Source organism: Phacochoerus africanus, chromosome 6 (genome assembly GCF_016906955.1).
Source record: "Phacochoerus africanus isolate WHEZ1 chromosome 6, ROS_Pafr_v1, whole genome shotgun sequence".
In the NCBI taxonomy this organism is placed as follows: domain Eukaryota; kingdom Metazoa; phylum Chordata; class Mammalia; order Artiodactyla; family Suidae; genus Phacochoerus; species Phacochoerus africanus.
Window position 1 is genome coordinate 107,289,316 of NC_062549.1, and position 23,484 is coordinate 107,312,799.

A 23,484-nucleotide genomic window follows, 5' to 3' on the forward strand; every position below is an offset into this window, starting at 1 on the left:
GGCCATGAGCTGATTTTTGTTTTTTTTAATATCTATATAAAAAATAACGAGCGATTTACAGATCTTTCTCTAATCGGAACCTCAAGTGTATATATAAAGGTACTGTACAATATATAAACATTTACAACCAGTACATCCATGTTTTGCTTAGCATTCCAAGGCCACATTGCTAAGTCAGTAAGGAATCAGTACAGTGACAAGTTACTTGGAAAGGAAAGAGCCACATCTGACTGACAATGTATGACATCAAAGTTATGTCACAGTTAACCATTAAAAATAGGATTTTTATCACTAATTGTGGACTATAGGGAAAATAAATCATTTTTGTGGTACTAAATTCTTAGCATTTATTAAGCCTTCTAATTTTTCTCTATTCAAGTAGTGACAACAGGTGGGTAAATATAGTTCTGGATGAAAAGGGGATTTCAAAAATCTCACGCTGGGAAGCATGTCTTATCTACAGGGGCTGATTCAGTTGTTATATTAGAGACTTTCACAGTCAGACTCTGAGAGGGACGAACCTGGACATGATGTGTTTCACAATAATGAGATGAACCCGAGGTGACAGGACGAGTGTGTTCAGATACTCCAGGAAATGGCTGTATTCTGAGACTGTCCCTTTATTTATAGATGCTACTGAATGCTGCTTCCAGGGGCTAAGAAACCTGGGTCTATTTTATGGAGTTAAAAACTGTCTCCACCTCCCAACAAACATCTTTAGACTTTAAAGAAAGAATTCTGAAAACTTGTGTAAGCTAAGCAGGTGCTTCGTCTCCCTTTCTTATTTTTAAATAAGTTAATGTAGCTAGAAATTGAAATTAGATCTAGCAGGGGCTGTCTGCCGTCACATTTGTCCTCACGTGCTGGGCTTGGCTACACGGTTCTGCTTGGAAACACCCGACTCTGTGCCGCTGCTGCCAGATGAGGAGGTCCTTCATCTGGCAACAGACTGTGAAACTGGCTTCATGATTAAGTCCCTCCTCAACTATGTCTTAGTGACTGGTGCCTTAGTAGTCGGTACAATCAAAATAGCCAGAGATAGAAATTTGGTAGTTTTTCTTCAAATAGCAAGGGGCAATAATTCCACATGCTTCTTTGTGATTTCATCCTAAAATAACAGAAATAAAAGGGTGACCTGAGAGGCTGTAACACGTTAGGGTTGGATAACCTAGCAGGAGGTGAACTCTTTCTCATTTGAACATTCATTTGTAAGTAATATCTTTAAGTTCCTTGAAATACCTTAGCCAGCCGAATTAAAATAAACAACCATCAGAAAGTCAATATTTAACTACGTTTTTTTTTCTTTTTTTCTTTCCAGTAGTGATGTTTGGAAGTTGTATTTTTAAATGGGGACATCATCAGTAGCTGTCAGAAGAGGCTGAAGGCCATCCTTAATGATGAATTCACAATCTCTTCTGCAAGGGCTCAAATATTTCTCTCTTGTAAACATGCAACATGCTATTGAGAATATCAACTTCCAAGCCAAACCTAGTTTTTTCATTACTGTGGAAATAGCCGAGTGAGAAGGATAGAATAGACATGATACAGTAGATAACTTGGCACAAATATAAAGTGAGTTGTGACCTCGTCGTCAGTGTCAGCATGTCGTTCGTTCAGACACTCGTGAAGACAAGCTGGGCAGCTGAGCGGGACATGTCAGATGAGTGCATAGGGGCAGCTCCTTCCTGAGCGCAAGGCGGGCAGCCAGCCGGGGACAGTGGGTGCTTAGCAATCCTAAAGGCCCCTCATGCAGCCTAGGTAACTTAATGCTCAAATTAAAACGTACTATGTTTCAGAATTTCTGAAAAAAAATGATTTTTTTTTTTTTTTTTTTTTGCTGGGGTGGGCAGGGCTGTGAATGCTGCTTTTTAGGAAGACGAGATTACAAGTTGTTTTTCTTTGTTTTATACTAAAGGTCACAACCGCTTCTCGGCCACACCCGTAGTGCCTGTGGCTCTGTTTGCACTTGGCACCTTCCAGGGCCCCGGAGTTATTGGTGTTTTCTTAGCTGGAGAACTGCTTTCAGGTTTGAACCCTCTGCTCTCCTTGTTCTTGTCGGCCGTCTCTAGTTCTTTTCCTTTGTGATCTTCTATTTTGTTTGAGACCATTCTTTCTTCGGGTTGCTGCTTCAGCTTCTTTTCTGCTCTTTTGACATTTTCTCCTGTTTCATCTTTACTCGAACTTGTTTCTCCTAAGGTTGCTTTCTTTCCTTTGTCATTTTCTGACACTACTCTACTAGACATGTTATTCGTCTTTCTGGATGGAAGAGACTTTTCCTCCATTCTCTTGCTTTTCTTCTCTGGAGACCTGGCTCTGCTTTTTCCAAGCTGACTCTGGGTTGCGTCTTTCCTGGTGACGCCTGATCTTTCTTTCCTGTCTGCGATCTGCTCAGCATGGTCGCTGGCATGGCCCCCCGCTCTTCGACTCATGCTTGACTGGTCTTTGCTGCCTTCGGTTTTTGGCTGCTGCTTTGGGCTTGAGGACCGTCCCCTGCCTTTTCTGCAGTGATCTGGTCCAGTCTGACAGCTCTTGTTCTCCCCTTTCCTGGGGCTGAGTGATCGATCTCTGGGTCTTCTCTTGGGGTCATTTTTTAAAGGACTGGGGATCTTTTCTAAATGTTCCTCTGAGTGTCGACTGGCTGACTTTTTGGGACTAGCAGATCTACCTCTTTGCGTGACACCATTTTCTACTTTCAAGAGATTTTTCTTATCACCATGCCCATGACTGTTGGGTGGATCCCTTTTATTCACATTTTTATGGAGAAGAGACTGATGTTTTATATCAGACTGATGTTCATTTAAAGTGCTTTTCTTTTCAGGCACAATGTCCTTTAATTCTTCTGCCTTTTCGCATGTCTGAACTCTCATTAAAGATTCTTCAGTCACTGGCACCTGAGACTCTTCAAATATGGAAGCAGAATGTGAAGATGGGGGAAATGATGACTGTTCATCATAAATCACATTTGAAGACGAAGGATTATTAACATCCCAATCACCTAAAAAAGTGATTTGAGTAGAACATCAATCATTAAATTTTGAATTATAAACAGGAACAGTTAAATTTTGAACTTTGACAGCCATTTGAATTGTACTGACTAAACAGCCCAAGTATTTTATAAATAAAGTTGATCTATGTTTTCTCTCTCTCTATAAAGGCAGATGTATACTGACAGCTGTAGTTATACATGAAGGGTAGGTTGTTTTATATATACCCCAAATAACAGTATCATCTTTCAATTACTTTTGTTTAATAAATGAGGTAATATATGATGTGTCAATTCTTTATAAGTAGTAAAAAAGCCCAATGAAAAACTTAAATAATGAAAGTGGACCAAATTACCTGGTCCAAATAGCTTACTGATTTAGCTATTATTGCTGGATAGTCCAAAATCACTAATAAAGGAGACCGAACTGTGGTAACCAGAATGGAGTTCATGGGCATTTGTACATAATTTTCTTGCATTAAGCTGTCAAATTTAATGTCAAAAGGAAACTGAAAAAGTGCAGAAGACAGAAGTAGATGTATTTAATAGCATCATTTTTAATTAAAAAGAAAAAAAAAAAGAAGGAAGTGATTTACAAGACATGCAAATTTACCAAGTCTTTTTAAGGAAAGACCAAGAAAAGCCCTGAAAGCCTTAATGTTGCTCAGGTTTCACGTAGGAGCACAGACCGGAAGGAGCCAAACCTGAAGAAGGAAGAGAAAAAGCCTAGGACTGTGTAAAAAAAAAAAAAAAAATCACAGTGCAGTTAGCAAAGATGTCACTGGGGACGTATGATTTACAAGCAGATGGTGGAAGATAATACAGTCAGAGGATCACAGGCTGGAAGGGCACTGTAGGAGGTCATGGCTACTCTTATCCCTCAAAAGCTCTCTGGGGGGAAGGGATGGAAACTAGAAGGGACAAGTGCTAAGTGGTGTATTTTATCTCCAGACTACTGCACTCATTGAAAGACACTGTGACTCTCAAATACTGTGATATTTCCAAAACACATGCTGAAACCAAGCAAGTTTAATCAGATCAGTCCAGGAGTACAGGTATGGCCCCAGGTCCAACTCGTTGTCTCCAAGTAAGGCCATAGCAACTAATTTTTGACAAGTGACTAGAAAAGCCTAAAGTTCTTATGCTGCTCATTGCAGAACTTATCATACTACTGGGGGGAAAAAAACACCTGAAAAGATTTCAAATGCTTTTTTATGACATTAAAATAATCTGTCTCTAATATTCTTGTTCTTTACAGGATATTTTTCTACACAAGCAACTGTTTTGCATATATTCTATACTAACCAAAGTCCTACAAAAAGTCACTTATTTTGTAATATTATTATTTATAAGAGCTATGCTGTGTAACTAACTGTAGGTGTTCTGGTGGTTACCTTTGAATGAGCTAGTAAACCATCTGTCTCCACCAAATAGATATTCCTTTTCCTTCTGCTGCTGCCGCCCCCTCCCTGCCACCCTCTCAGCCTTTCAGCGACAGGGGAGCTCCTTCACTTACCATGGTCAGGTATCAAGCCAGTTCCTGGCCTCAAAAGAAGAAGAACTTTATTTCCACCGGCCTGAATGAGCTCAATTGCTCGAGTATGTGTGATGCCTTGAGTAGGTTCCCCATTGATTTCAACAATCTGGTCACCAACCTAGACGGGAAACATTCACAGAAATCACATGCAACTCCGCATCCTCCTTCAGAGCTGCTCTATGTGCAGTCAACCCTGGAGTCCCCCCTACCCTGGCCCCAGCTCCACGGAATGACTCTCTCCTGTCTGTGAAATATTTCGCTCATCCCTGGTGCTATCATGCTCACGGAGAGGAGGAGTGGACAGACGGCAGCAACAGGAAGAGACAAGGTCCAGTTTTATTTACTCTATAAATGTTTCTATGACTAGTAAGCAGTTCCTGGGCATCTTGAAATCCAGAATTCAATCCTAATTAACCTTAACCTGAGGTTAAGTGGTGGAAGAGGTGAAGGCTCTATGACCAACATGATGCCAGGGGGCCGCCTGATTAGTCCACGTGTGAAGCATACTTTCCAACTTGAGCTGAACATCCTAAAACCCAGGCAGGGAGCTCCGTGTCTTGAAGCCTTTCCTGGCCTCCAGGGAGAAGTGTCCACTCCTCCCTTTGCGTTGCCACTATGTATATGAGGCAGTAGATAAATGAAATACTTATTAAAACTGAGAAATTGAAAAAAAACCTGAGAATATACTGAGAATATACTGACAGCTTAAAGATAATGATGGTAATGATTTTAAAATGTATTGCAGATTTTAAACTATTTCAAGGTGACAAGCAACTGAAGGGAATTGGCTTCAAAAAACTGAGAATATACTGCTATGAATACTTATTTAAAACCAAAGCTGTCTTATACTTCCTAACTTTAGTGTATAGTAAGTTCCCTAGAAAACAACTAGAGATGAGAACAAGATCCCTCAGAACCCCACTGCTATTTACTGGAAATGTCTCCAGTTTGAAAAAAAAAAAAAAAAAAGGAAAAATATGAATGAGTGACGTATAACTTTTGCAAAGGACCTGACAGCTTAAAGATAATGATGGTAATGATTTTAAAATGTATTGCAGATTTTAAACTATTTCAAGGTGACAAGCAACTGAAGGGAATTGGCTTCAAAAACAAAAAGTGAACAATGGACAATTACTGAAATGTCAAAAGACAATTAAGTATTTGTAAAAGCTTACTAAAGAAATACAAGCCAGAAATAACAGCAGCAGATGCAATAATTCTTTCACAAAGGCTGGTAGAACAGCTGTGTATCCACGACTGCGGCAGAGCACGAGGGCTCAGAAGCTGGGCTCTGGGGTCACGGTGTCTGCGCTTCACTGTGGGCCCGACCCGGGCGTGCGGCGGGCTCTCCTTTTCCCCTCCATTCAGCAGGGGTAACGCGAGTACCTCCCTACCTCCTGGGGTTGCCGGGATGATTTAATGAGATAAAAATACGATCATCCGCCAAGCACAAATAAGTGTTAGTTTTCAAATGATCTATTTTCTGGTTTTCAAAAAAAGATTTTAAAGTGTATCAGGATGAAGAAGATTTACCTGTAGGCTGCACCCCATTCTATACAATGCAAAAAATTTTTCATGTAAACTATGAAACAGAAAATAGAACGAGTTGTGTGGCATATTTTTTGGGGAAAAAAAAATGAGAGTCTTACTCTTGAAGAAACAGAGGATATCATAAGACAGATGGATTTAATATATAAAGTGGGGGGAAAAAAACCCTTAAAGTAAGATGTTAATAAACAGAATGGGAAAAAAAAGGCTAACCCTAATTCATAAAAACCTCTATATACAGAATAGGTATATAAATAAAAGTCAGGACGCCCATTTCCTTTAATAAGTGACTGAAGAAAAATTATTATCATGAGGAAAGACAGATGGCAAATCAGCACCAGATATGTTAAAGAAATGAAAATTAAAGTAGATACTATTTGGGGTATGCTTTGGGTACATCTTGTAAAAACATGATTGAGGTTATAATTAATTTCAGTTAATTCTTTGGCTTAAATTCACTGTCCAAATCTGCATATTATTCTTTCAGCACAAGTATAAACTTGTAATTGAACAGATCTGCCACCAGGTGTCATTTTTGTTTAACTTTGAAACTAAATTAGGGGAAAGCAGAGGAAAGCCAAGACTTTAGGATTTATGGTAGAGAGGCCCTCAGAAGGGGAAAAGGTTCTAAATTGGACTATACAAAGTTAAAGATTAAAAAATCACACCTTCGGAGTTCCCATCGTGGCACAGTGGTTAACGAATCTGACTAGGAACCATGAGGTTGCAGGTTTGATCCCTGGCCTTGCTCAGTGGGTTAAGGATCCAGCGTTGCTGTGAGCTGCAGTGTAGGTTGCAGATGTGGCTCGGATCCTGTATTGCTGTGGCTGTGGTGTAGGCCAGCGGCTACAGCTCCGATTGGACCCCTAGCCTGGGAACCTCCATATGCCACGGGAGCAGCCCTAGAAAAGACAAAAAAAAAAAATCACACCTTTGAGAGGGAAATGTAAACATTCTTTTAAAAGTTTGTTAAATTCAAAGGTGTACAGTATGGTAGTGGTACAAGGGCAGACATACAGACGAATGGAACAGAATAGAGAACCCAGAAATAAACAGAGATACCTACGGTCAATTAATCTTTGACAAAGGAGGCAAGAATATAAAATGGGAAAAAGACTGTCTCTTCAGCAAGTGGTGCTGGGAAAACTGGACAGCTGCATGTAAATCAATGAAACTGGAACACACCCTCACACCATGCCCCCAAATAAACTCAAAATGGCTTAAAGACTTAAACATAAGACAAGATACCATCAACCCCTAGAAGAGAACACAGGCAAAACACTCTCTGATATCAACCTTACAAATGCTTTCTTAGGTCAATCTCCTAAGGCAACAGAAATAAAAACAAAAATAAACCAATGGGACCTAATCAAACTGACAGCTTTTTGCACAGCAGAGTAAACCATAAAAAAAGACCAAAAGACAACCTATGGAATGGGAGAAAATAGTTTCAAATGATGCCTCTGACAAGGGCTTAATCTCTAAAATATACAAACAACTTATACAATTCAACAGCAAAAAAAAAAACCAACAACCCAATTGAAAAGTGGGCAAATAGACATTTCTCCAAAGAAGATATGCAGATGACCAACGAGCACATGAAAAAATGCTCAGCATCACTAATTATCAGTGAAATGCAAATCAAAACTACTATGAGGTACCACCTCACACCAGTCAGAATGGCCATCATTGATAAGTCCACAAATAACAAATGCTGGAGAGCATATGGAGAAATGTTGGTAGGAATGTAAACTGGTATAACCACCATGGAATATAGTATGGAAGTACCTCAGAAAATGAAATATAAAATGTATGATGCAACAATCTCACCCCTGTGCATATATCTGGATGAAGCTTTCCTTGAAAAAGATACATGCACCCGTATGTTCACTGCAGCACTATTCACAATAGCCAAGATATAGAAACAATGCAAATGCCCATCAACAGATGAATGGATTAAGAAGACATGGTATGTATACACGATGGAATACTACTCAGCCATAAAAAAGAACAAAATAATGCCATTTGCAGCAACATGGATGGAACTAGAGACTCTCAAACTAAGTGAAGTCAGAAAGAGAAAGACAAATACCATATGGCATCACTTATATCTGGAATCTAATATATGGCACAAATGAAACTTTCCAAAGAAATAAAACAAACTTATGGACATAGAGAACAGACTTGTGGTTGCCAAGGGGGAAGGGGAGGGAGTGGGATGGACTGGGAATATGGGGTTAGTAGATGCAAACTATTGCATTTGGAGTGGAGAAGCAATGAGATCCTGCTCTGCAGCACAGGGAATTATATCTTGTCACTTGTTATGGAACATGATGGAAGATAATGTGAGAAAAAGAATGTGTGTGTATGAATGACTGTGTTACTTTGCTGTACAGCAGAGACTGACAAACATTGTGAATCAACTATAATAGAAAAAATGAAAAATCTTAAAAAATAAAATTTAATTAAATCTGATAAGAAAAAATAAATGGGGAATATATCTTTTGATAAAAAAATACTCAAGGGGAGGTTTTTTTGTTTTGTCTTTTTTTTTTTAGGGCCACACCCATGGCATATGGAGGTTCCCAGGCTAGGGGTCTAATCAGAGCTGTAGCCACCAGCCTATGCCACAGCCACAGCAACGCCAGATCCGAGCTGCATCTGCAACCTACACCACAGCTCACAGCAACGCCGGATCCTTAATCCACAGAGTGAGGCCTGGGATCGAACCCGCAACCTCAGGGTTCCTAGTCGGATTTGTTTCCGCTGCGCCACGCCACGATGGGAACTCCCTCAAGATCAGGTTTTTGTGTCATTGAAAAATGGAATTATGGGAGAAGAGAGAAATAAAAGGGAAAAAAATAGAATCAAAAGGAGAAAAGAAGAAGGATAAAGAAAATTGTGGAGTTCCTGGCGTGGCGCAGTGGTTAACGAATCTGACTAGGAACCATGAGGTTGCGGGTTCGGTCCCTGCCCTTGCTCAGTGGGTTAATGATCCGGCGTTGCCGTGAGCTGTGGTGTAGGTCGCAGACGTGGCTCGGATCCTGCGTTGCTGTGGCTCTGGCGTAGGCCGGTGGCTACAGCTCTGTTTCGACCCCTAGCCTGGGAACCTCCATATGCTGTGGGAGCGGCCCAAAGAAATAGCAAAAAGACAAAAAAAAAAAAGAAAATTGTGTTCCTTTTTTTAAAAAAAGTCACTCTTTTTAGATAGCCCTGTAATTTTTAAAACAACATCCACTAAAAATGTATTAAAATGAAAAAACGGTGGAGCTCTCTGATGGCCCAGTGGGTTGAGGCTCCTGTGTTCTCACTGCTGCGGCTCTGGTATAGTGTATGTTTGATCCCCAGCCTAGGAACTCCCACATACTGCCTGTGTGGCAAAAAAGAAAAAAAATACCCCTCCCCCTCAAAAAAAAATCAAGAGAGAACCTGAAATAAATGTTGCAACTCTTTCTAAAAAAATAAAATGAAAAAACCGTATTTCTAACACATTGCTTACATTGTCTTATAACCCATTAAGAAACTACATGCCTCCCACAAAGGCATCAAGTGTAAATGACACAAGCCAGGGCCTGACATGAAGGCACACAAAGTGGTGAGGGACCAGGGACCCAGGTCCCACCAGGTCCCACCATGGCTGTGACTTAGTTTCCTGGAGCCCCCGTTTTCAATCCTTAAGTGGGGATGATGCCACCTTCCTCAAGGGGTTTCTGTGAGACTAAAACCAGTACAAGTGAAAACACATTGTCTCGAAGAGAGCAGACTCTTAATATTTGCCAAATCTGATTCTCCGATAAATACTGAAGTCGGGCACTCTTCTCTAATAGGAACTTCTCCCATTCAGCTGATTTCTCATTCCGTCAGCCCAGAACCTTTTTATCACCTCTCAAGTCTTAACAGGACTTAAGGACCAGCTGAAGACACACTAAACGTACAGATCCTCTCAACAGCTTTCCAGCTATATTAGAAGTTAACAGTTTCTTCTTTTAGAGAATTCCACTGTTATATGTGTTTGCGCAAGTCCTGTCTACCCAGTAATAAGTTCTGGGAGTTAATCTCAAATATTGAAAAAAAGTTCTTTTCTGGAAATATCAACCACGCACCCTATTACCCTATTCTTTCAACAAATATCTATGGAGCACCTACTATCAATATTCAGGGCACTATTTCAGGTGCTACAGTACAGGACACAACAGTTGTCAGCCTAACAGAAAAAACACAGGAGGCCACGGAGATAAGAGGCTGCTCAGGGGCAGTGTCGGCTGGAGAAAAACGCTCAATTCTTTGGGGCTACCTGAGTCACTTGTCATTAACAAAGCTCCCATGATCGTCATGCCAAGTCAAGCTTTTGATAATTTAGTAGCCAGAAAAACAATTCCCTGAAACGCGGACCTATTTTCTTAAGAGTTTAGAACAAACCTGGGCACAGCCATTAAGAGCTTGTTTGTTTTTGTTTTCAAATCTCAGTTTTTTGTTTTTTTTTAATTCAAGCTGATTCAATCATAGCATTCTAAAATTTCTGATCATTTATAAAGAATACTGTGTTTCAGAAATAGACTGTGAATCCTTCAAGGCCTCTGTTTGCCTTTTATTTGATGAGATTAGTACATCAGAGGATTCTACTGAAAACATTTCAATTATATCCTCATTTGTTGGTTTAATTGGATTTTTGTGATAACAATAGGTGTTTTTGTTTTGTTTTTTGCTTTTTAGGGCCCCACCCGTGCGTGGCATATGGAGGTTCCCAGGCTAGGGGTCAAATCAGAGTTACGGCTGCCGGCCTACACCACAGCCACAGGATCTGAGCCATGTCTGCGACCTACACCACAGCTCACGGCAACACCAGATCCCTGAATGACGCCAGGGATCGAACCTACAACCTCATGGTTCCTAGTCGGATTCATTTCCACTGTGCCACAATGGGAACTCCTACAATAGGTGATTTTTAAGAAAAACTCCAGATTTAACAGTGCCTCAAACTGCTCTTACTAAAACTTTAAGAAGACATGTAAATAAATGTGTATTTTACACGTACATCTGTGTCTTACAGATTAGGAAAGTGAGGTTCAGAGAAGATACCCAACTGTACATGACTGCAAGGTGGCCAAACTGGAGTCCGAGCCTTGTCCTATCTGATTTCCAACCCATGTTCTCCCCACGTTATTCAACTGTCTCTACAAGAACGTGAACTGTGGGGAGAGGCAGCGGCTCTTGATCAGCTTCAGCTACAGGCACGGATGGGCCATCGGCCCCCCTCTCCAGCTCTGGTCTGCAGCTCCCCAGTCTCACCCTCCCCATTTTCTCTGCCTTCTCTGGCCCACTCATGACAGGCCTTCCCCAGAGTCCTGCCCCTGCTCACACCTCTCTCCATTTTCCCCTTTGGGGATCGCATCCACAGAGGAGGCAGCAGTCATCACCTCTGTCTGCTTGATGCCACAACCTGGGACGTGACCTCTCGTCCTAACGGCCTGCTAAATACTTACACCTGCTCAACCAGCTGGTCCTTCAACATGACCCAAACTTAAGAGATCATCAGTTTCGCCACGTCCTTCCTCCCATTGGCCTCCCTAGCATTTTGCCCACAGTGCATAGCACAGGGCGAAGCCTCTAAGCCGTCCTTCCTCTTTCTTTTCCTTCACCTTCACTCATTCAATACTTGTCAGTCATCGAAACTGGTCTTTTGTTCAGGGTGACCATTCAAATTACACTCCCACTACTACGACCGGATGCCTTCTCTATAGCGGGCTCTACCCCCTCACCCATCCTACACACTAACAGACCCAGTGCACCAGCGTATCGCTCTGAGAGGGAACTCGTGGCTCAAAAGCCTTCTGGGACTTCCCATTCTCTTAGATGTACATAGTGTTGAGCCATCCTACTTTTATATTCTTCTTTCTTTATTCCCCTATGAAGTTTCTAAACAGACTCCAGGTAAACCTGACCACTGGGTAGCTCCCTCTATGCGATGTGTACTTGCTTAGTTTTACCCTTTTGCTCATTTCTTCAGCCTGGACTGTGTTCTTTCCTTCATTTCTCCCTATTCAATTCCTACCCACCGTCAATGCCACCTATTCTGTGAAATTGGCTCTGTTCATACCCATCTTTGAACTTGTACAAAAGTCTAGTCAGCCATCCAGAGAAAGGATGCTCTCTTGTTTGGGGGGTTACTCTCCTGAGGCCTTCAGTAGGATGTCTAAGTCCTTGGGTAAAGCAAACGCTCAGTACATGTTTATGAAGTGAGTGAGGGAAGGGGAGCAGTGATGTGGCAAATTCAAAACTGCAATCACCCAGAAGACTTTTCTAATCATGAGAATATACCATCTAACAATATCCCAGCATCATTTGCCTTGCTAACTAGTTTACATGGTTAAAAGAGAAAAAAAAAAAAAGAAGAAAAAGAAAAATTCCTCCTTCCCTGAAGCTTAGGGTAGTAGAGAGATGAAGTCCAAAGTTCTCTTGAGTAGCAGGGATGAATGCTGCCCAGATTTAGAAATGTTTAGTGTATAACCTAACCGAACATCAGTGAATGAACTGTTTAAAAATTAAGGCCAGAAAGTGTAGATTCCTTTAAGTAACAGAGAGGGAAGGAAAACATCTCATGCAGATCCACACACAATTTGGCCTGCAATGCTCTGGACTAAGCTACAGCGTGGAGTTCCCGTTGTGGCTCAGGGGAAGTGAATCTGACTAGTATCCATGAGGACCCAGGTTTGATCTCTGGCCTCACTTAGTGGGTTAAGGATCCAGCGTTGCCCTGAGCTGTGGTGTAGGCTGCAGACGCGGCTCGGATCCCGAGTTGCTGTGGCTCTGGTGTAGGCCAGTGGCTACAGCTCTGATATGACCCCCAGCCTGGGAACCTCCATGTGCCCCGGGTGCGGCCCTAAAAAGACAAACAAACAAAAAAACCCCAAACCAAAAAACAAAACAAAGCTACAGTGTTGCAGACTCGAGAACAGCTATGCTAGAACACTGCTGATGTGACTTCCAGTCCTGCGAATGATAGTAAAGGTTGGGAGAGTCATGCTTTTCCACCTCTGGCTGCCTCCAGAAGATGCTAAGAGGAAGAAAGAAAATCTTGGGCCTATTGTTTTTGGAAGAAGTCAATGAATCTGTTTCATCCTGGTTTCCCCAAGACACTTAATAAGATGAAGGTACATTTATTATCCATTTGCCTTTGAATGTTGACTCTGTACGTAAAAAATGATTTTCTCTTCCTGACCAACGTCAATGCAGCCAAAGCGGCATCGCTGTGATGCCGGACAGCACCTGCGGGGAAGGAAATCACGAGCATCTGCCCTTCAGGCTTTAGTGATGGAAAATCTTGCTTCATAGATTCAGGAGGTCTCCGCGTTCCCTTTCATCACCTATTTTCAGAAGTTTCCGGTCTGGAGCCAGAACCAAAGGCTGCAAGAAGCCGACTCACGTGAATTCTGCCGTCTTTGATGGCAGGACCATCCTCGGCGAGACGCAGGATGAAGAGCCCCATGTTGTACTCCTTCCCGCCCCTGAGGCTGAAGCCAAAGCCCCGGGGGCCTCGCTCCAGCTCCACTGGGTAACAGCCAAGGCTCTAGACAGAAAGGAGTGTAAGAGAAACAAGTCTGCATGGGCCACTGTATTAAGTCTCAAGAAACACTGCTTTGATGGCTGGAAGAAATGATTTATACTCTCAATATGCATTTCTTCTTTTTGTTGTTGCTGAAGTATTGCTAATTTACAATCCGGTGTTAGTTTCAAGTGATTCAGTTTTGCACACTCACGTGTATATTCTTTGTTCAGATTCTTTTCCATTATAAGTTATTACAAGACACTGAATATAGTTCCCTGTGCCATACAGTGGGTCCATGTTGTTTATTTTATATACAGTGGTGTGGATATATATATAACTCTCAAACTCCTAATTTCTCCCCCCTCCCCAACCCCCACTACTCCCTTTGGTAACCATAAGTTTGTTTTCTAAGTCCGTGAGTCTATTTCTGTTTTGTAATTGAGTTTGTATCTTTTTAAAGAAAATTAAGAATTTTTATTTATTTTTTGCTTTCTTTTAGGGCCGTATACAGCATATGGAAGGTCCCAGGCTAGGGGTTGAATCGGAGCTACAGCTGCAGGCCTATACCACAGCCACAGGCGATCCGAGCTGTGTCTGTGACCCACCGCAGCTCACAGCAACACCGGATCACTGACCCACTAAGCAAGGCCAGAGATCGAACCTGCATCCTCATGGCTACTAGTCAGATTCATTTTCACTGCGCTGCGACAGGAACGCCCTCATTATTTTTTTTTAGATGCCACATATAAGTGATATCATATGATAGCAGTATTCACTTCTGTATCATAGGAAGGAAGGTAAGTTTTGGTTGAGGGGCTACTTAATTTCTATAAATGCAGCCTAGATCAATGTGAAGACCTCACATCTTCTCTACTAGTTGGTCAATGTGCAACAGAACAGAATTTTGGAAAGTGCTTCCTTTAAGTAGATGTTGACTAATTTTCCTGAAAAAAGACCCCTCCCCCATCCTACTCTGACGAGCCAGAACACTGCTATTTCTAGGAAATTAACTAGAGGTTCCGATTCCTCCAATGGAGGGTAAACTTCTCTTTCAGTCTGTGTTCTCACAGACACCAACAGAATGCCAACTACCCAGGAGGTCCTTAGGAATGACTCATGTGGGGAACACATTTATCTGAACTGATTTGCAATTGAAATCCATCGATGTCAGCGATCCAGCAACTGAGAAGAACAGCCTGCGTCTGCGGGGCTGTTACCTGATTGTGCCGACCGCCTACGACCGAGATCGTCGCCGTGTCGGGCTGCGCCAGGTGCTTGTGGTCAGACCAGGAGTGTCTGTACGAAGTGGGGACGTCCTTTCCAACCTCACCTTCTGTGGCGCTTCTACAGGAGAGAGAAACCTAATCACGCCCTGAACTGAGAAAACGAAAAACGGCCTAAAAGGAAAGGCGGATCGCTTTTTCTTTTAAAAGCTGGACCCTGCCCCTCTCGCTCGGAAAAGCTGCTGTAAGGAGCAGCTCTCCAGAAGCAGAGGGATGCCAGGCAAAAACCTGGCCGTTAACCCTAGCGGGGCTGAGTCTGGCAGCAGCCCCACGCTTTGTTTTGCTTCGTTTTGGGGTGAAGGGCGTCTCAGTGCCGTGTGTATCAAGGAAAACTGCACTCAAGTCACTGAACCAGAGGGCAGACAAACGGACCTTGTCACAGAGAAAAATGGCTCTCCTGCAGCACCAAGGCCTGAGAAGACACTCAGTTTCCGGCAATTTAGTTTCTGGTTCATGGCTAATATTTTTAACCCAAGAGGAAAGACATATGCACAAATACTGCCCGGTTCTGCGCAGGTCAGAGGATGGCGATCCGTGCGCATCTGGGCTCCCCTGCGAAACTGAGCAGCAGAGCGGGTGCTGCGCGCCTTCTTTCGAACCCCCACCCATCCACATGGTCCGATGGTTACTGCACCCAGGCTGCCTCTGGGACAAGGGCTGAGGGGTGGTGGGCGTACAGGGAGCAGAGGTCTCACGTCACCCTTACTGGCTGCTCCCGCAGGACCATATGGAGACAGGGGTTGGGGTGGAGGGGGGGGGGCAAGAAAAAAACCCCGAAACTTGAGAAGCGCAGCCCCACCTGTCCCCAGGCCTGTGGTTGGCCTGTGACTGTCCCATGGGCCGGTGCTGCAGGGCTGGGCTTTGCCTGGCGGAGTTTGTTCCCGATGGTGGGCCAAGATGCTCTGTTCAAAGGAGAAAGCAACAGACTTGAGAGTTTGTACATAAAAACGTGGAGGCCGAGGGGCTCTATGGACAGGATGACCTGACGCGTGCCTATGGCCTTCCTGACGGTGGTGACGTCACACGAGCAGCACTGTTGTCACCTGCCTGCAACTGGAACGTTAACGTCTTTGCCCCTGTGGCTTCCGGCTGATGTGTAGGTTTGTTCTGGTCGTCCACACAACACCAACATCGGAAATGGACAGACTCCGCACTGGCTAGAGGCCTGAGCTCCGGGAACTCTCTGGCAGCCCGTTTCCGGAGCGCAGAGCTGGTAACCACTCTAGCCGACAGGGACACGTCTCAGGAACACTGGAGCGCAGGGGCCGGTCTGGAAACCACACTCATATCTTTAACCTGCATCTTTTATACAGGAGTGGTTATTTTACCTGACACTAATATCAAAGACAAATTTACACAATCATCCTGAGTGTTGACAAATGTTTATAACGAGTTGACTGATTCTGTTTCCTAAGAGCACAGACATAAGTGAAAAAGGACCATTTATTTCTGTAGCAGCCTCAACAGCTCCGGGCCTCCTGTTGTTCCTTGAAGGCAGATTTCATAACTAAGCACAGCAACTGCTTGTACCTAAAACTGGATGCCAATTCATGGGAATGACAGCTTTTAAAAGACACTCTCAAGGTTGTCAGATGGAACCTGAGCCACAACAGTTACAACACAGGATCCTTTAACCACTAGGCCACCAGGAAACTCCCAGACTCATCTTGTTAAAGCTGAAATTTCTAATGTTTTATCCTGCCCACATTTCAAAACATAGGATATTTATAATATCAAAAAGAGGAGTTCCTATTGTGGCCCAGTGGTTAACGAACCCAACTAGCACCCATGAGGACATGGGTTTGATCCCTGGTCTCAATCAGTGGGTTAAGGATCCAGCATTGCTGTGAGCTGTGGTGTAGGTCACAGATGTGGCTTGGATCCCGAGTTGCTGTGGTTGTGGTGTAGGCTGGCAGCTACAACTCTGACTGGACCCCTAGCCTGGGAACCTCCATATGCCGTGGGTTCAGCCCTAAAAAGACAAAAAAATACATGTATATCAAAGAGAGAGCGAGCATAGCTTAACGATTAAGACTGTGAACTTAGGAGCAAGACTGAGAAGGTTTATAGCTGACCTCATCATTTACTAGCTCTGTGTCCTTGAACGAAGTACTTAAATTTTCTGTGCTTCTAATCATCTCACTATAAGAAGGGAAATACCTCAGGGGGCCATTGTATGACATGAGCGTATCAAGGTACATGCTCAGAACAGTACCTGGGACATCGTGTTCGCTATGTGGATGTTTACGTCAAAATCACCATTTAGATGATTATTATCATAATCATCAAGATGGTTGGGGCTGTACTTCTCTTCAAGTGTACATTCTGAAATATTTACCTAACTTAGCAAAAATGTTCCATGGAGGGGCCATTTTTAGGTTAGGACATGTAGATACTGATATCAACTGAATTTCAGAATATGATGAAAACAAGACTGATGTGAAAGACAAGGAGTATGAATGTTTAGGAAGCAACCTCTATGGAGAAAGCTGTGACTTCAGGGTTGCTCAATGCATCACTATTTTATGGCTCGGATTAAGCTGTTTCTCTTCAAAGTACTAGGGACTAAAAACATAAAATAAATAATGCATTCTTATTTAAGAACTTCTTGTAACTTCTCGGACTCTGAAAACACAGGCAAGAGTATAGACAGTATCAGAGGAGATTAATGATCTAAGCTAGGCTGGGGCAACCCCCAAGGATTTCTGATGCTCTGCCCGCTGGGCATGTGTCTATACGGATTTCAAAAATTGGACCAGGTGTAGAGATGGAGGACCAGCCTCTGCAGAACTTATCCAGAGGGCTATCGCTCCTCTTAAAAGTCAAATGTTCCAGGAATTCCAAGAAGGCAGAATGGAGCATGAATTTTTTTTTTTTTTTTTTGGTGACAGCAGTGTGGGGGTGGGTGGGTGGGGGCTGGGAAACTTGCTTGCTGCTCTTTTATTTACTATCATCAATTTTCCTAATTAGCTTAACAAGTTACTGAGGTTGGCCTCCTTGCCACCAATCTCATCTTTATTCTGCCTCCTGGATTCCAGTCCTAGCATATCCACTGAAATATGCCCCTGCCCTGCTTCAAAACCTATGCCAACTTTCTCTTGCTCCTAAGACAACCAACTTCATCACCTGGCACTCCTGGCTTCCCACTTCATCTCCTGTTCAAAATGTCACCTCCTCTGGGAAGTCTTACCTGGCTCCTTAAGCACCCTGTTTTCACAGCATTTACCACACTGTGTCAGAGCGAGAATACCTGTCTCCCCCGCTAGACTGTGAACTCCTTGACTGCAGGAATCATCCCTCATTTATATTCCTATACCCACTAGAAATTCCAGAAATTCCAGAAGTCCTTCCACCTTTGCTTCTTTGGATGTCAACTTCAGTGCCCGTAAGGGTTGAATTCTCGTTCCGTCATTGTAAATTCATGGCTACTATTAAGGGAATGGAAACTGGTGGGAAAAATTACATCTATCATCTAGATGACTAGGAGATCCTTGTACCTTTGTATGAATTCAATTTAGATAACTTTTCGCTTCATTAGCTTGGCTAGAACAATGGCTATATACAGAGCAGGACATTTTAAATAAGCTGATCAATTCCAAGTTTTCCTCTGCCTTCCCTCAAGGATAGAGATGTCACTGCTAGGCAAAAAGCACCACAAATTATGCTTATTCTTTTAGTGACATGTTTTTTTGTTGTCCTCTTCAAGGTTAAATAAACTTTCCGTCACTGGTATTTTTTTCATGTTAGCCCTTTGACTCATGCTACGTAACTTCTCCAATTTACTTCTGTGTCAAAAGATCTTCTGCTTCTCACAGTTAAATATGTCAAGCAGGCCTATATTCTCTCTGAATTTTAACTGAAAGTTCTTCAAATAGTAAAGCAATAGGTTAAGTATACCTTTCCCTCGATGAGAATTAAACTTTTGCTGGCGTTTCTGTATGTAGCTACTTAAGAGCAAGTGCATTATCAGAGGCTAAACGAAAAATCCTAGAGTTAAAACTCCAGCAACAAACATTACAATCTATTTGGCATCATCTTTACCAAAAATAAATAAGATCCTTATGAGAGAACTTCCTAAAACTCTATTGAGAAGATGATCTGAATAATTGGAGAGAGAGCCCCTGCTCTTTGGTGGGATGATTTAATATTTAAAGGTATACATTTTCCCAAAAGTTAATATATTTTCAATATAAGGTCAATTAAAATTCTGGTTGGATTTTTGAGAGGAGCTTAATAATCGGCTCTAAAATTTTACATGAAAAAGTTTCATAAATATCTAGTTGATTTGGTGGGGGCCTGGAGAAAAGTCTGCCTTAAGATACATTAGAATATGCCACAAAGTTACAGATTAAGAAAAAAAGTGTATGTGTATACATACATATATAGGTATGTATACACTCTTAAAACTACTTTATATTAAAATTATATTTATATGTATTACAAATACATATAGATAAGAATGGATAAACTGACAGACTAGAATAGAGAGCTTGGAAATTCATGTTTAAAGGGGAGTTAACATACAGAATAAATGGCTCCACGGGTCAATGAGAAAAAAAGAAGTACTATTTAGTACTTAATAGCTGGTATCAGAAAAACTGACTCACTATAATAATAAAAAACAAAACTGGAGCCCTCTTAAAACTATATATAAAGGTAGGGTCCAGGTGGATTAAAGACTTAAATGCAAAATCAGTCATCTAAAACATGAACAGAAAATCTCTGTGACATGGGGTAGGTAAGGATAACTTAACTTCCAAAGTGCAAGCCCTAAGGTGAAAATTGACTAATTTGGTGACATCTAAATTAAGAATCTCTGTGTAATGAAGGGCACCATGGTCAAAGTGAACGTACAGATGACAAGAAAAGATATTTGTACTTTCTAAAACTAAACTGGACTACTGCCTATACAATTCACAAGGAATCTCTAAGTATCAACAAGAAAAAGAAGATACCACAACTAAATGCCCCGGAAGATCCCGGATTTGATCCTGTAACAATAAAGTGACACACACAGAAAAGCATATGGTTCTGTGAAAAAAAAGCAGCATAAAATCTGTAACATAATACCCTCTATACAGCTCAAAAATAAATGACAAGGCACAGAAAATTATGAATTTTATAGACATAACTAGGAAGTTCCTGCGGTGCACAGTGGGTTAAGGATCCAGCGTTGCTGCAGCTGGGGCGTAGGTCACAGCGGTAGCTCGGATTCGATCCCTGGCCTGGGAACTTCCACATGCCACGGGTGCAGCGGAAAAAGAAAAAAAAAAAAAAAAAAACTTAAATGAAAAGAGGCACATAAAACACATTGGCATTGACTGCCGGTGGGAGTGGTGAAAGAAAGGTGATTGGAAAACAGAGACAAGTGAGAATTAACAGATAAACAAAACCAAACAAAAATGATGGCAACGCCACCAGAACAATTCTAACGTTAAGTCCTCGGGAGCCTTCGGTAACTTGTGTTCATTCTTAAACATTGCAATGAAATAAAAATGTCCTGACACAAAATGAGAAGTCAATTTTGAAAAACAATACAATCGAAAGATTTCTTTACGAGAAGCAAGAAAAAGCAGGCTGATCAACTGATGGCTGTACACTTGCGGGACGAGGCGGCAGTGCTGCGGGAGGCCAACGCCACGCGACTGAGGGAGGCCCGGGTCCGGAATGCTGGAGGCTTTAGGCCCCACACAACACTTGGCTTGGAAACTTGGCAAAATTAGCATGACTGTGAATCTGTATGGAGCAAAAGGGGGAAAAGCAGATGCTGGGGACACGTGTTCTTTTTCCGGGTAGCTCTTCTATCTCTGAACAGGGACTGGCTGACGGGGAGTGGGGAGCAGCACCACAGGGGAAGGACTGCAGCTCTGAGCTGCCCATTGGGATGTGCCGTTTCGGAAACAGCTGGAGAGCGATGAATGCTCGTTTGACTCTTGAGTGCAGTTGGTGGACTTTGGTGGAGACGATGAGAAGCTTGGAAGACTCTCACACTCCATAAATGGGATTTTATGGACAGAAGGGACACTTTTTTTTTTTTTTTCACCTGAGCAAAGATATTCTGCATGTTTCCATAGTTTAATTGAACTTAGAGTATAATGAAATAAGGTGTAACCATCAAAATGAGAGATTTTACGTGTCAAATGTGATTGCCTTTTAAGAGGCGGCTCCTCCATGTGAAATACACTGTAAAGCGTGGATCTGCTGGGGAGTCTCCTTCCTCCCATCTGCTTTTCCTAGATACTGACTGGCATATTTAAGAGATCTTCATACCGTCCAGAAGGATTTGGGTCAGAACATCAAAGTTAACTTTTACTCCAAGGAAAGTGACTGAGCAGTTTTCCCGGGGAAAACGCCATCAACAATACAGGGTAATTTTGGAAAAGAAAATTATGCCAACAAAACTCAGCTGCAGAGAGACCACTTTCTCTGTCTCAAGCTACTCAATGTGTGGTCTGCTGGTCAGTCCGCAAAAAGATGCGTACTGATATTGAGAGTAAGAATTTAGAAAAATGTATAATGATTTGACAAGAATTTTCTCTTTGTTCTTATTATTCATTTAATTTTTACTACATTTCACAGAAATGCTGTGATAGACTGCAAGACCCCTTGATGCCTCTAGAGAAGGTCTGAAGAACCCTGATCTATGCTACTTTCCAGCAGCTTCTATCACTCCTACACCATTCTCAGAGCAACCCAGAAATGTCATTTCCTGTGGCACTGAGGCCTGCTTCTCTTTGTGGGTTACAGAACAAATCTAAGGCTAAGAAGCAGGCTTTAGAGATCACGGTAAAGAAACTGAGACAAGGAGTTCCCATCGTGGCTCAGCAGTTAACGAATCCCACTAGGGTCCATGAGGATGTGAGTCTGACCCCTGGCCTTGCTCGCAGGGTTCAGGATCCAGCGTCCCTGTGAGCTGTGGTGTCGGTTGCAGATGTGGCTTGGATCTGGCATTGTGGTGGCTGTGGTGTAGGTTGGCAGCTGTAGTTCCGATTACACCCCTAGCCTGGGAACCTCCAGATGCTGTGGGTGTGGCCCTAAAAAGCAAGAAAGCAAGAAAGAAACTGAGATAAAGAAATCTGACCAAAGTCACATTATGTTATGCTAAGCCTTCATTCAAAAAATGCTTCTGTGCACCACCTCTGGGGTTAACGCTATTTTAGTCCCTTGGGATTTAGCACCAGGACTTGACCATCTCTCTAACCTCACAAATCTCAGGACTTTACATTCTAGTCCAAGAGATGACAATAAACCATAAACGCATAGTTCAATGACCTCAGGTAGAGATAAGTACAATGAAGAAAAGCAAAGCAGAGCTGAGTTAGGGGCCAGAGGAAGACTGGGGCAGGCGGCGGGAGGGGCGGTATTTTAGATGCTGTGGCTCACTAGGGAAGCAGAGCACTTAAGAGCACAGACTATGGAGCCAGACGGCCTGATTCCAATACTTGTTCTGCCGCTAGTTTTAGGATCATAGGCAAGTCCTCTTGCTGCTCTGCGGTTCCTTTCCTCACCTGTGGACTGGGAGAGCAACAGTGCCTACCTAGGGTTAGTGTGAGGGTTAAATGAGTTCGCAGCTGTACAGTACTTAGGACAATACCTGCCACACAGGTAAGTGCTTCCTAAATATTATTATTTCCTTAGGCGGTGAGATTTAGGCAGAGACCGAACGAGGGAGGCAGCCATGCGCAGCTGTGATAAAGTAATGAGAGCGATTATTAGAGGAGACCTCAGGGTATGCACGCAGGTTATGTACATTTTCACCTTTCATCTTCACGGTGATCCTGAAAGTAGATATTATTATTCCCCTTCCATAGACAAAAAACTGAAGGTGAGAAATGTTAAGTGGCTTGCTTTAGGTCAGAAAACTAGCTAATAGGTGTCGGTGAACTCTGTCTATCAAAAGTCTTACTTCGATTGCGTTTATATCGCCTCTGCTAGGGACTGGCCCAGAACTGAAAAGCTCCTGACTTTGACTTTGGCCATTCATTCATTTATCCGTTCACTCATTCCTTCATTCAAACAAATATTTACTGAATGCCTACCAAGCATCATAGTCCACTGGGAGCATTTTCTTTGTCTGCAAAGAGCAGAGCCTTTCCATAGGGAGAGAGTTGTGCAGGAAGAATGCTCCAGGCATTGCAGAGATCAGGAGGGCTGTGGGACTCAGGGGAGGGAGCCCAAGTGCGGAGACCAATGAGGCTGCATTCACAAGAGGCTTTGGAAAGAGCACTTGCTGGGAAGTAATCCGAAAGGCAGGCTGGGAGCCAAAGCACAAACACTTCCTGTGCAGAGAGTGGGGAAGCACTGGAGCTTCCGCTCAGAAGGAGCTTAGAACAAAGAATCAGCGGAATCTGGGACAGAGTCTGGGCAGAGTGTGAACAGACTAGAGATGGGGAAAGAGCAGAGGCAGGGCTGTCACGCAGTCTTAGAACAAGAAGGGGCCTCGGAGAGCAGCCAGGGAAACAGGGAAACGCAGGTCCATGGAGAAACAGTCCCTCCCGAACCTTGGACAGAAGGGAGATTGACGGGAGTTCCCGTCGTGGTGCCGTGGTTAATGAATCGACTAGGAACCATGAGGTTGCGGGTTCGA

General features: G+C 42.8%; 2 protein-coding genes across 8 annotated transcripts in view; one reads left to right on the forward strand and one right to left on the reverse strand.

Annotated features, from left to right (window-relative positions):
* Positions 1–2,937, forward strand: part of PHTF1 (putative homeodomain transcription factor 1) — a 72,113-nt gene extending 69,176 nt beyond the window's left edge. For all 6 annotated transcript variants that reach the window (XR_007135567.1, XR_007135566.1, XR_007135568.1 and 3 more), the window contains 2 exons: positions 1,916–2,026; positions 2,819–2,937. The gene's annotated coding sequence lies outside the window, so the exon portion shown is untranslated. The remainder of the gene's footprint in view (positions 1–1,915; positions 2,027–2,818) is intronic.
* The window catches only part of MAGI3 (membrane associated guanylate kinase, WW and PDZ domain containing 3), a 239,671-nt gene continuing 216,197 nt past the window's right edge, over positions 11–23,484 (reverse strand). Inside the window, exons 17-22 of one of the 2 annotated variants that reach the window (XM_047784969.1) lie at positions 15,697–15,799; positions 14,832–14,958; positions 13,492–13,635; positions 4,500–4,638; positions 3,597–3,687; positions 2,934–2,995 (exon numbers count right to left, since the gene is read on the reverse strand). In XM_047784969.1, coding sequence (XP_047640925.1) covers positions 3,638–3,687; positions 4,500–4,638; positions 13,492–13,635; positions 14,832–14,958; positions 15,697–15,799 — 563 coding nt within the window. In that variant the 3' untranslated portion in view covers positions 2,934–2,995; positions 3,597–3,637. Of the gene's footprint in view, positions 2,996–3,596; positions 3,688–4,499; positions 4,639–13,491; positions 13,636–14,831; positions 14,959–15,696; positions 15,800–23,484 lie in introns of both variants that reach the window. The other variant, XM_047784968.1, reaches the window with a different exon arrangement.